We start from the raw sequence: 12,999 nt of genomic DNA, 5'->3' as shown, positions 1-12,999 counted from the left end.
GGTGGCCGCAGAGTGAGGCTGGGCAGGAGCCTGGGGTAGTGTGCGTGCGTGTGTGTGCGTGTGCGTGTGTGTGTGCGTGTGTGTGTGTTTGTGGTTGGCAGAGGTGAGAGGAGAGGATTCTGGACACGATGGCCAAGTCCAGGCAGGGTTGGAAAGCCATCAACAGCTGGGGACTCAGGGCAAGGGGATCCCTTAGTGTTTTCAGGGGGGACTGAGGTAGTCAGGTTGGTGGTTTACAGAACGTTCTCTGGCCACTGGGAGGGGATCACTGGAGGGACCCGGTCATGTGAGGAGAGTGTTCACACCAGATTCAGTGCCTGCTCTGGGTGGGGATGGGGAGGGACCCACTGGCAGAAGCTGGGGTCAGCTGCTCTGGGACACCTCCCCCGTCATCCCTCCCTCCCTCTCTCCTCCCCCCTGCTCCTGTCTCTGTCACTCACAGGGGCCGGGCAGGCTGGGGCAGCCATGGCTGAAGCTCTAATCTGGATTCTTCTTGTGGGCAAGTTGGGGCCTTCTTCTGGGAGAGGCCCAGGACAAAGGGACGGGATTTATGGGTGAAGAGGTGGACAGACAGAGGTCCCTCAGGGGAGGGGTCTGGGCCCAGGGCCCAGAAGGACTTTGGGGTGTTCATGCTGTATCCAGGGGGAGGTCCAGGGAAATGGGACTGGGAGCGGGGCTCTGGGATGTGGGGGACGGGGAGCTCTGAAGGGCGGGGTGTCCTAGGCCGAGGTGGGGCTGGCACAGGCCTGGAGTGTCGTTGGCCCTTTAATGGGCTGGCTGGTCTGCCTTCTTTCTAGGCCCAGGCTAAATTTGGCCTTGGGAGGGTGTGGGGGCCCGCTGGGGCGGGTCCTTTCCCTGGGGCTCAGGATCCCATTTGCTCAGCTTCTATTGGTTTCTACTGTGGGCCCCTTTCCCCCTGTGTATTAGGGGAGTTGGGAGGGAGTCCCAGAATGGCTACTCACCTCCTCCTTCACTCTCCCCCTCCCCTCCAAGCTTCCCAGACACTCAGCATTCTTTTTTAAAAATTGTTTTTATTTATTTATTTTGAGAGAGAGAAAGCAGGGAGAGCGACTGAGAGTGTGCCCTTAGGGGTGGGGAGGTGCAGAGGGAGAGAAAGAGAGAGAATCCTAAGCAAGCTCCATGCCCAGAGTGGCAGAAGCCGACCGGGGCTCGATCTCAAGACCCTGAGACCATGACCTGAACCGAAATCAAGAGTCAGATGCTTAACCGACTGAGCCTCCCAGGTGCCCCTAACACCGCATTCTTAAGGGTTCTGTTTTACAAGTGCCCATAACACGCATCCACCCCCACACACCCCACACCCTTCTCAGCCAGACAGCAGTCCCTGCCCGGGGTGACCCCTCAAAGGGAGCCTAAAATGAGGCCTGGAGGAGGGGGTTCCCATGAATCCAAACCCAACAAAGGTCTGGGACTTGTCACTGATCTAAGTTTGTGTGGCACAGCGAGGACCCCTCCACCTGTCCTTTCCTGGGAGCCCCCCACAACTTCTCCTCTCTCTTAGGGGCACCAGGAGCTTCTCCCCTGTCCAGGATTAAGGCTGAGGCATGTGTTTTGGGGGTTGTGGGGTCCCCACAGGTCTCTTGGCAGGGCTGGGGGACGCCGAGGCCCAGCAGACCACCCTACAGCCTCTTGTGGGCCACATCTTTGTGCACACCCTGGACCGGGAAACCATCCTGCGTCGTCCCGAACATGTCGGTGAGAGGGGCCTAAAGGCCATCAGCGGGCTGGTGGTGCCTGGCCAGGGGCCGGTGGAGCCTCCTGTCATTTCTCCAATCCCCTGTCCTCCCTTCCACCAGATGTGCCCCCCACCACCCCTGTCACCTACCACGCCCACCTCCAGGGACACCCAGACCTGCCTCGGTGGCTCCACTACACCCAGCGCAGCCCCCACCAGCCTGGCTTCCTCTACGGCGCCCCCACCCCCGAAGATCGTGGGCGCCAGGTCATCGAGGTACAAGCAGGGACCCCAGTGGCTGTGTCCCATGTGGGCATTCGTGCATGTTCATTTACATAATTTAGATGCCTCTAATTGGAGGGTGTCTCAGTCCCCTCCACGTTTCTCCCCTCGCCCCATCCCTCAGCTCTCTTCTGCATCCTCCCCACCCCAGGTCACAGCCTACAATCGGGACAGCTTTGACACCACCCGACAGACGCTGGTGCTGTTGATTGGCGACCCAGAAGGTACCGTCAGCCCCGCCTAACCCTGCCCCACCTCCACCCTCCCCCAACTCCAGTCTTGGGGGTTTCTCTTGGAAGGAGGGAGGGGGGTGTGAAGGGCATACTTGGGAGTAGCAGGAGCAGGGCGTCCTGGAAGGGCTCTAGATTTGTATTCTTGGCCGTCCTGCTGACAGTCTCTGGGGCCTTGGGAAGTTGTTGAGGCTGTGGGAAGGGCATTTGGGGCTGTGAGGGATGGGAAGTTAGGGAGGAAAGAAGAAGCCTGAGGGGGCGTGGGGAGGAGCTTGGGGGGGGGAAGGCTTGGGAAGGATTCGTGCAGGACTCGGTGTGGAGCCTCAAGTGCCAACCTGGCATTTCCAGGCCCCCTGCTGCCATACCAAGCTGAATTCCTGGTGTGCAGCCATGATGTGGAGGAGGTGCTGCCCTCAACCCCTGCCAGTCGCTTCCTCACAGCCCTGGGGGGGCTCTGGGAGCCGGGAGAGCTCCAGCTACTCAACATTACCTCCGCCTTGGACCGTGGGGGCCGCGTCCCCCTTCCCATTGAGGGTCGCAAGGAAGGGTAAGTGTGCAACCCCGGAGTGCTTCCTGGAGGAGGTGGCGGCAGCTGGCCGGGTGGGCGGGCATGGAGCACCTTTGTGCACCTTCACACCATGTGTATCTCTCACATCACCGTCCACTTCCCTCCAGCCACCCCTTCATCTTCTTGCCCTTCCTGGGCCCAAACCCTAGTTACCCTGAACTCTATACTCCCTGATGCCCCGTGAGGACATAAAAGATCCAGCTATCAAAAGACATTCCTGGGAGTATAAGGCCCCCAGGAAGGCTGGGGTGTTCTGTGTACTTTCACCATAACCCAGGTCTCAAGGTGGTCCTGCAACCCCAAATCTCCAGTGCCCAGTGCCCCCCCCATATGTTAATGGTGGTTTCTATCTGGGCCCAGGGTTTACATCAAGGTGGGCTCTGCCTCACCCTTCTCCACCTGCCTGAAGATGGTGGCATCTCCCGACAGCCATGCTCGCTGTGCCCAGGGTCAGCCTCCACTTCTGTCCTGCTATGACACCTTGGCACCTCACTTCCGTGTTGACTGGTGCAATGTGTCCCTGGTGAGGAGGGACCCTGGATCCGGGTGTGGGGATGGGGCATGACCCCCATCACAGTCTCCTGCCTAGCCCTATTCCCACCCCATCCTGTTTCTTTCTCTGATTATGGTCAGGGTGGCGAGCACGCTCACACACACACACACACACACACACACACACGTGCGCGCTTGCGCGCTCTGAAGTTCCACCTCATCCCACAAGAGGGCGACAGAGTCCATAATCCAGAAAAGGGATCCCAGGGTCCAGAAGTCCTTGATGCGCACAACCCAACAGCTAGAACAATCACTCCAATAGGGCAGTTCTAAAAACCCTTTCCCCACCAGGGGACTCTTTAGGACAGCTCTGCTTCCTTCTAAGGTGTCACCTAGCAAATCGGCCTGCAATAAGGAACAGATACCTCTCACCTCCAAGTTATAAACCAAAGATGCTCACTACTGCTCTTTGGGATGTTGAGCACAATTATCTGGGGTCCCTAGAGACCCTGACTCCCCAGGTTGGGAACCCCTGGAGTACTCTGTTCCTGTGAATTGACCAACAGTGCAGCCAGGGACAGATCAACATCCTCGAGCACTTGCTGTGTGCTAGGCTCTAGCCAATCAACATGCTTTACCCTCACCACCACCCCAGAAACAGGGTCCACTATTAGCGTTCTGACATTCCAGGTGAGGGAAAGGAGGCACCTGGAGGGAAGACATCCAGCACAGCACTTGTCTGAATCGGGATTCAAACCCAGGCAGTCGGGCCCTAGAAGTGCGCTCTAACCATTGTATGGACCTGCCTCTCCTCGTCCTTCTCTCTGGGTTCCTAGTCCAGTGCTTGTCCTGAGAGGTCACCCAAGCTGGGGGAGACAGGCAGGAGGAAACCCTGTGGTTGTATGGGCACCCCTGCCCCGTCCCCCCAGGGGGTCTCTGTGTCCAGCCAACGGCTCCTCAGTGAGCCCTGGGCTCTCTGAGCAGGTGGATAAGTCAGTGCCAGAGCCCGCAGATGAGGTGCCCACCCCAGGCGATGGGATCCTGGAGCATGACCCGTTCTTCTGCCCACCTACTGAGGCCACGGCCCGAGACTTCCTCACCGACGCGCTGGTCACCCTCCTGGTGCCCCTGCTGGTGGCTCTCCTGCTCACTCTGGGGCTGGCCTATGTCATGTGCTGCCGGCGGGAAGGACGGTGAGTGTGGGGGACAGATGGGCAGGGAGGGCACTGCTGCTCACCCCCATGGGGCTCTTTGGGGCGCTGTGCTGCCTGGGGACACAGACTCCTCAGGGAGCGGGGTCCTCAGCCAGGAAGGGGGTGGGGACCTCTTGCCTCGCCTGGCACCAGGAGGGAGGGGTGTGGATAATAGCTAACCCCCTCCCTCGATTTTCCACAGGCTGAAGAGAGACCTAGCCACCTCGGAGTAAGTAGGGGAAAGCTGGGGGGGGGGGCTGGGTGGGAGCACCCCTAGACTGCCAAGCTAGACCCCCCTCCCTAACCTCCATGAGCAGCACAGACAAGCCAGATTACTCTGAGCTGATGGGGGCCACGCCTGGCCTCCGAGCTCCTGGTCTGGGCTGGCTGGTTGCTGGGTCTGACCTCTTCTGACCCGGCCTTCTCATTTTCTGCGTCTCCGTGGAGGACTCCAACCTGGGATGGGGCACAGGAGGGGACCCGGCCAGGTGTGGGGGCCTGCGGCCACCCTGGGGGAAAAGGTTCGAGAGGCCACTTAAGAGGCTGCGTGCACACGCACACACGCACACACACGCACACACACGCACACTTCCCTGTGTCAGACATTAGGTATGGCTCCAGCCTGGCTTCTGCCCCACAATCAGCATGATGCTCTCTGGCCCTGGTTTCTGATGACGGGGTCAGTGAACTAGCTAATGTCTGTGGATGCTTTCAATTCCTCCAGCCCTTTCCCCAAATCCATCTCACTCTTCCTTTGCTCAGGTTCCCACCCCCAACGGCCTTACTCCTCCTCTGTCCCCAGCTTCCTTCCACTCCCACTCCCCTGAGCTCCAAAGATTCCAGGAGGCAGGTGTGAGATAAGTTAGGCTCCCTTTATTTCCACTGCACTGAGCCTGTGGTGGGCCTGGCACCCTTGCCTGCTTGCCTGGCCTGCCTCGTTAACTGCGGCGGCATTTGGCCACCCTGCGAACCTCCTTGCGTAGCCGCTTGCGCCCCCTTCGGGAGCCCACTAGCAGTCGGCGCTGCCCAGGCCGGCCCTTCCGAGGCCGGCCCTTCCGAGGCCGGCGCTGCCCAGGCCGGCGCTTCCGAGGCCGGCGCTGCCCCGACTGGCGTTGTCTCTGGTCCCTGAGCTTGAACTTGGAGGCAAACTTCTTGCCCATGCGGAAGGAGCCCAAGGCCCCCTTGCCGGTCACCTGCTTGAGGACGCCCTTGTCCACCAGCCCCTTGAGCGCTCGCTTGAAGTGCCAGGCGTTCCGGGTCGTGCTGTAGCCCATGGCGGTGACCGCCTTCTTCAGGGTGGCTAGACTCACGCGGTTGTGCATGCCCTTGTCCGCCACAACCCCCAGGATCACCTTGGATATGCTGGGCTTCTGGCGGGTTTGGGGGCTGGTGCGGCGCCCACTCTCATTCTTGCTAGGGGCCCCAGGGGCGCTGGCCTGCCTGCCTGCACCCTGGGCAGTGTTGGAGACCAAGGGTGCAGATGGGGGAGGAGCCGAAGTGTCTTTCTGTATCTCTCCCTGGGGCGGTTGAAGGGAACTAGGTGCAGGGACCTCCAGGGTGGCGGCTGGAAGTCTCCACTGGGCTGCTCTTCGGTGGGTGAGGCGAGTCTCTGGTCCTGGTTCCCTCAGAGGCTTCCTCGGAGAGCTCCAGCCCCAGCCTCCCCCTGGGTGGCCAGAAGTAGGACCAAGGATGATCACCCACGGCTGGCCTCAGCAGACTTGTGCCTCAGGGGCAGGGGGTGGCAAGGTTACCTCTGTGGTGACCTCAGGGGGACATTGTGAGGCCACCAGAATCCTGTGAAGGTCACAGTGGTCCCATTGTTCCCTCCCGGGAGGTGCAGACAGGAGTTGCAGATAAGTGTGGGCATTTGACAAGCCAGGTACCCTGGGAAGAAGGGCTGAGGCTGTGTGGGTGGATGGGTGGACTCATGTGGTGTGTTCATGCACGTGCATGTGTGTTTAGAAACGTATGCACCTGGACCAGCTGATTTCAGGGTGTTCTGAGACCCCAGTTTTTAAAAAAGATTTTATTTATTTATTTATTTATTTATTTATTTGAGAGAGAGAATGAGAGCAAGAGGTGGGGGGTGGGGAGAGAGGGGAGAGAGAGGGACAAGCTGACTCTGCACTGAGTGTGGAGTGTGACATGGGGCTCCATCTCAGGACCCCAAGCTCATGACCTGAGCTGAAATCGAGGGTCAGACACTTAACCGACTGAGCCACCCAGGTACCCCCTGAGACCTCAGTTTTAAACCCACCATCTTGACCTATCTCAACCCATTGGGTTGAGGAATACAAATATTTTTAGCAACAGAATTATACCCACATTTCTGAATTGTTATGGGGAAAGTATTTTCCAGAGTGAACAAAACTATAATTCCTTGCTCTGCCCAGGTCGATTTGATTCCTGGGTCACCTTTGATCACAAAGCAATGGAAAGGCTCTGCTTTGCTTTTTTTTTTCCTATTTTCATTTTTATTTGATAGAATTCTTTTTCCCATCGGGATGAATGATTTTCCATGTCAGTTTTTCAAGGAACATTTCATTCCTCAATTTTTTTGGCCTGTGCCAAATTTGATCAATTATACCTTCTGCCATTGTGGAAATTCTCTTCTGACCAGTGATTTTGAGCACGGCCTGGTTCTGCTGGCTCAGTTTTGGAGCTTGGAAGCTCTCAGGAAAATCTGCTTCCTCCATCAATGTTGACTCAATCACCAGGCTTACCGTGTGCCATATTAGCCCTTGTTGGTTTGGATTTTGAGTGGACTTATTTCTACAGATTCCATTTTTTTTTTCTTGTTCAATGTCTACCATTTTTCAAATTATCCACAAATTGTGATTCTGCTGCCTGTATCAGAGTTTGCTGGTCAGAAGGTCCTCCAGCCTGACCCTTTACTGTGGTCTGTGTGTCAGAAACAGGGCTCAAGGGCTGTGTGTTGGTGGTGGAGAATGTGTGTGTGTGTGTGTGTGTGTGTGTGTGTGTGTGTAGGAATGCCCGCCTATTCGTTTGTCTGCCCAGGTGCTGATGTGGAAGGGCTGTAGGGGAAGGCAGCAGCGGGGCTGGCTTCTGCTCCTTCTGCTCCTGCTCTGGAAAAACATCCCCAGAACATTTTCCACCTGTGTGTGTCGCCAGAGTAATGAGACCCAGATGTGGGGCTGGGGGTGGGGAGGGGGCCTTCCCCTGCCAGGGCATTACCTGCCTGGCTGCCTCTGGCCCTAAGCATCCACATGCTTCTTGCTTCCTTACTCCCTCAGCCTCCTCTTGCCTGGGAATGGAAAATTGTGTTTTGGACAGCTCTGCTTGCCAAATTCCAGTCTCAAGAGCTCATCTTGATCCTCCCCTGGCCTTAGAGGCTGACTCCACCTCTTCCCGCCAACCAGACAGGACCTGGTCCTGCTCTCCGCCCCCACCAAGGAGTGTGGCCCATTCAGCAGGAAGCCAGAAAGTCTGACCTGTCATCTAATCTCTCAGGCTCTAGCTGGTGTTGGTATCCACTAACTGAGACTTGGACAGGGGTGGGGATCATTGCCCCTCCCCCATTTGATCAAGTCAACCCAGGCCCTGCCTTGGGCCCCCACCCCTTTAAGGAAATGAATTCTTTTTTTTTTAAGACTATTTATTTGAGAGCAAGAGAGAGAGCGAGCACAAGCAGGGGGAGGGGCAGCCGGAGAGGGAGAAGCAGACTCCTTGCTGAGCAGAGAGCTCGATGTGGGACTCGATCCCACGACCCCGGGATCATGACCTGAGCCGAAGTCACACACTTAACCAACTGAGTCACCCAGGAGCCCTCTTTTTTTTTTAAGACTTTATTTATTTTGAGAGTTGGTCGGGTGGGGGGCTGGGCAGAGGAAGAGGGAGAGAAGCAGACTCCCAGCTGAGCGTGGAGCCCCACTCGGGGCTCAATCTCAGGACCCTGAGTTGATGACCTGAGCAGAAATCAAGAGTCTGATGCTCAACCGAATGAGCCACCCAGGCGTCCCAAGGAAACTAATTCTTTTTTTTTTTTAAGATTTTTATTTATTTATTTGAGAGAGAGAGAGAGCATGAGAGAGGGGAGCGTCAGAAGGAGAAGCAGACTCCCTGTGGAGCAGGAAGCCCGATGTGGGACTCGATCCCAGGACTCCAGGACCATGACCTGAGCTGAAGGCAGTCGCTTAACTAACTGAGCCACCCAGGCACCCCCCAAGGAAACTAATTCTTATTGTTTGTAATGAAGAGTCCCTGCTATCTGTCTCACCTGGCAACCAGGTAGTCCGGGAAAATATCTCCAGGCTGGACCCACAAATGTGGGTGGGTTCATGTAAAGGGGCTTGGAAACATCCCACTACTGGAGGCCAAGTACATCAATGAACCTACTATAATAAAATAACACTGATGATGTTGATAGCCATGTCAGGCTCCCTGTAATATTAGCTACCACTTGCTGTGAGGCTGACCAGGAGACATCGAAGTATTTCCTGTATTAACTCATTTCATTTGTACAAAAACCGCATTGTAATTGAGGAAATAGTGGCACAGAGAAGTTAAGTGACTTGCATACGGTCACACAGGCAGTAAGTAGCAGAACTCACATTCAAACCCAAAGCAAGTCCTCCTGCTTGGTTACACTGTGCTACCCTACGTCCCAGAATGAACTGAAGCTTGCCCCCCACAGCAGAAAGCAAGCTCGTGAGGATCTCAAATGAGAATGCGGCTGAGCTTTCTGAGAAGAAAGAAGAAAATCTTCTTCTAGAAAGACTAGAACTCAGAAGGGACTTCCTGACTGCCCTGGGGATTTCAGGCCCACTGAGGGCGGAGCCAGGGGAGCTGTGGTCCGGAATAAAGCCAGAGAGCAAAGACTCAGTGTCCAGAGCTAGTCCTGGCGTCGGGTGGGAGAGGTCCAGGTACAAAGGCCAGGGAGGCCAGCTGGGAGAAGCAGGAAGATGAGACCGTAGAGGTCTGGCTGGAAACAGCAGGAGCCAAAGCAGGAGGTGGGAAGAGATGGAGGGGGGGAGGTTTGCCAGACTAAGGCAGGCATGAGACAGGGAGGACTGGATGGTCAATGGTAGGAGAGAGTATTAGGGGAGGGAACTGAGTGCTAGAAGGGACCTAGAGGGTCATGGGAATATAAAGCCCAGCAAATGCTGGCCTCTGGAAATATGGATCCACTGTGGGTATCTATTCATGCCGAGTATCGCGGGAGCTCTTAGCATGCGCCAAGCACTTGTCTAAACATTTTTCTCATTTAATTCCCACCACAGTGCTAGGAGGTAGGTTCTAGTATTATGCCCATTTTACAGTTGAGCACACCGAGGCACAGAGTGGTTCAGTACCTTGCCAGGGACACACAGCTTTGAATCCAGGCTGTCTATACCCACAGCCTATGCCAGTCACTGGACGCTGAGCTGGCACCAAAGACCTTCCTGTTTGTCCTCCCCCCACGCATCATGTGTGTGAGTGTCCCCCTACCTAGCAGGTAGGGAGGACAGGCAGGGCCACCCTGGGCCTCGGTGGGGGGGGGGGTTGACTCCCAGAGCTGACAACTCTGCCGGCTCTGTGCACCCAGCATCCAGATGGTCCACCATTGCACCATCCGCGGGAACACAGAGGAGCTGCGGCAGATGGCATCCAGCCGGGAGGTGCCCCGGCCGCTGTCCACGCTGCCCATGTTCAACGTGCGCACAGGCGAGCGGCTGCCTCCACAAGTGGACAGCGCCCAGGTGCCCCTCATCCTGGACCAGCACTGAGGGCACAGCCAGGTGGGCCTGCGGGGCGGTGCCAGCCTCATTTCAGGGAACAAGGTGGCTTCTGGCTCGAGGCTGGGGCAGATGGTGGGGAGGGCGAGGTCCAGGGAAGGGGCACCAGCCCCGCCTGCTCCTCTGAGGCAGCTGTGGGGTTTGCTCAGCAGGGCCAGGGCTATGCCCCCCAGGCCCAACACTCGGGGTCGGAGGGCTGGGCTGGGGAGGCAGGAGGACCAGTCGGAGGCCTGGGCATCACAGCCCCTCACACCCTCCCTCTGCTGTTCCGGTCCCAGACCCAGCCTCCTCCTCCTCCCGCCAGGCACAGAGCAGCTGGCCCACAGCCACATCCTTCCTCAGGATCCCGGGCCCTGGCCGGACGGCCCCAGGCTGGGAACAAGCAGAGAGATGGCAGCGGGGGAGGTGAGGGTGTCTGGGGTCAGGACCCCCAGAATAAATAGATGCCGCTCTGCTCACTTGTGGCTGTCAGCTCCTTCTTCTCAGCAGCCTCCCACCAGCACTCGCTGCCTCAGTTTCCCTTTCTGCCTCCGGGAGCCCTCAGAGGCAGCCAGGGGCTGCCAGCCTGCCCTTTGGACTCTTGGCATTTTGCTGTTTTCTCAACTTCTCTGGAAGAAAGAGCGAAGGACCTGCTATCTGCGGCCCTGGTCTTAATCCTCGGACAGAACCTGACAGTGCGGTATTACTGGCTCCTCATCCCCACTTTACAGAGGAGGAAACCGAGGCCCAAGGAGAGTAAGCAACTTACCCAAGGTCACAGAGCAAGCGAGTGGCAGAGCTTGGGTTAGAACCTGGTATGTCTACCTCCACGCTGCCAGGGCTGAAGGGTTCTGGAAGCAAGAGGTCCGGGCTCTTATCTGTCCGGATCCCCTAGAGGAAGAGCCCCTTTGTAACTCATGCTGTGAGGGAGTCCAGTCTGTATATGGAGAGAGGGGTTGGGATAGGGGACCCTGAATGCCTGGGCTCAGTGACCCATTACTGGTGGGCTTCCCCAGGGGCCGGGCAGAGGTCAGGGGACACAGCACGACCTGGCACCCTTGTTGAGCTGAATGTCACTCACCAGCTTGGCCCTGGAGAGCTCAGCTGGCTAGGAAGACGCCCGAGCTTGTTTCTCCCAGGTGGATACAACCACACCAGACCAGCTGGGCCCCTGCCCACTGCCGTCCTGAGCCGCACCCAGTCTCACATCTGACCACTGCCTTGGGAGGCCAAGCCAGAGATCAGGCCCGAGAGGGGACCCAGATAAAGGAGGGATGGCAGAGGAGCTGGGATTTATGGCCTAGGTCTCAGGCCTCTAGATCTGGGTGGCAACTCCAAGAAAATCCAAACAAGGACAAGACGTGCTTCGTGGTGACCTCAAAATCGCTTTTTGAGTTTGACCCACCAGGCCTGGGATCCACCCACGGTCCTGGGGCTGACTCTCAACCATCCCTCTCCCTTCCCCCAGGGGGCAGTGGGCGGTGGAGATGGGGGGCTGCACATGGAATTTTCCCCCTTACCTGGAGACAGGGGCCCAGGCTTGGGGCTGATGGGGAGGGCAGCCCCCAGTCTGGTGGTGGCCCCTCCTAGGCCAAGGGCCTCTGAGGATGGCTAAGTTTCTGAATACTGCTTCCAGGTGTTCAGAAATGTACAGGCAAGGGGGTGGTGAGTGTCCCCTTGGGCCCCTCCCCTTTCTCTCATTCCCCGGAATCCCCCCCCTTCGAGTACGGCCTGAATCCATCCACTTCTCACGGCCTCCACTCTGACCTTCCCTGTGCAGCACCAGGATCTGGCTCCTGGGCCCCTGCAACAGCCTCCCCGTGGCACCCCGTCCCTTCTGCCCCTCCAGTCTCAGCTCCAGCAGGAGCCGGGGCCCATCCTTTCAGAAGAAAGATCGGGTATCACTCCCCCTGCTTTTGACCCTCCAATGCCTTCCGGTCACACTGAGAGTAAGATCCATGCTCTTGACTGGACGTGCCGGCCGTGCCCAGCCCTCTGATCTCCTTCCTACTCTTCACATGGCCACTGCAGCCTGCCTCATAACCCGGTCCTGCCTCAGGGCCTTTGCCCCTGCCCTTTCCTCTGCCGGGATCCCCCAGCCCCCTCCCCCCATCCACATAACCGCCCCCCCCCCACTGCCGTTGTTTTGGTCTTTGTCCAAGTGGCAGCTCCTCAGAGAGCCCCCTCCGGCCCCCCTGCTTCCAGGGCACCCTGCACCCCCCTCGTGCCCTGTTCAGGCTGGCTTCCCACCCTAGATAGAAGCTCCAGGAGGGCAGGTTTCTGGGGGCCCTCTGCAGATGGGGGCAGCGCCTGAGCACAGGAGGTGCTCAGGAAGGATGCTCTGATGCTGGGGTCTGGTGTGCTCAGAGCTCTTACGGAAGTTGCTCCTCCTCTCTGAGCAAAGGGGGTGCACAAGGCCATTGCTAGAACGTCTGCTGTTATATTGGGGTTGCCCTGCCTGCTGGGCATCCCATCCCTATTAGTTAGTTAGTTATCCCATAAGCATCTCCAGAGGCGGGCAGAGGCTCAGTGCTGGCACAGAGGAGGTGCTCAGTAGATGTTTTTGACCGAGTGTCTGTAGGGGTGGCCACCCCCCACCCACATGGGTCCTCTGACAAGATGGTGTCTCTGTCTCTTCATTTCCTCCTTTGCCTCGAGGCCCCTCATCTGGCCAAAATCTGGACTTGCACAGAGTCTGCCCTGGCTGGAGGCTCTGAGCCGCCAGCCTGCTCTCCGGGGTGCCCCTCCTCCATCCCTGCCCCCTTGAGGAGGGGGCTGCCCTCTCCGCGTCTCTGCGCTCCTGCCCGGGGCAGCCAGGGCTGGG

General features: G+C 57.8%; 1 protein-coding gene across 2 annotated transcripts; it reads left to right on the top strand.

The window, feature by feature from the left end:
- Window positions 1–396: 396 nt before the first annotated feature.
- On the top strand, window positions 397–10,654 carry SGCA (sarcoglycan alpha). 2 transcript variants are annotated; one of them, XM_035026879.1, is made up of 10 exons: window positions 397–499; window positions 1,597–1,716; window positions 1,818–1,972; window positions 2,130–2,202; window positions 2,557–2,755; window positions 3,137–3,299; window positions 4,253–4,461; window positions 4,664–4,690; window positions 10,007–10,199; window positions 10,501–10,654. In XM_035026879.1, the coding sequence occupies exons 1-9, from the start codon at window positions 466–468 to the stop codon at window positions 10,185–10,187; spliced, it is 1,161 nt and encodes a 386-aa protein (XP_034882770.1). In that variant the 5' UTR covers window positions 397–465; the 3' UTR covers window positions 10,188–10,199; window positions 10,501–10,654. The 2 variants fall into 2 exon arrangements, with proteins under 2 accessions (XP_034882770.1, XP_034882769.1); XM_035026878.1 differs by having other exon boundaries at window positions 10,475–10,654.
- The last annotated feature ends 2,345 nt before the right edge of the window (window positions 10,655–12,999 follow it).

This window comes from Mirounga leonina, unplaced genomic scaffold (genome assembly GCF_011800145.1).
Source record: "Mirounga leonina isolate KUSES-001 unplaced genomic scaffold, KU_Mleo_1.0 Mir_200, whole genome shotgun sequence".
Classification (NCBI taxonomy): Eukaryota; Metazoa; Chordata; class Mammalia; order Carnivora; family Phocidae; genus Mirounga; species Mirounga leonina.
The sequence above is the reverse complement of the archived record's forward strand: the minus strand, read 5'-3'. Positions and strand labels throughout refer to the sequence as shown.

Excerpts from the sequence above, each read along its gene's own strand:
- SGCA (XM_035026879.1), top strand. The coding sequence starts at position 466 with ATGGCTGAAGCTCTAATCTGGATTCTTCTTGTGG. Across the intron at positions 1,717-1,817 it reads GCGTCGTCCCGAACATGTCG|ATGTGCCCCCCACCACCCCT; the intron begins GTGAGAGGGGCC and ends CCCTTCCACCAG. Across the intron at positions 4,462-4,663 it reads TGCTGCCGGCGGGAAGGACG|GCTGAAGAGAGACCTAGCCA; the intron begins GTGAGTGTGGGG and ends GATTTTCCACAG.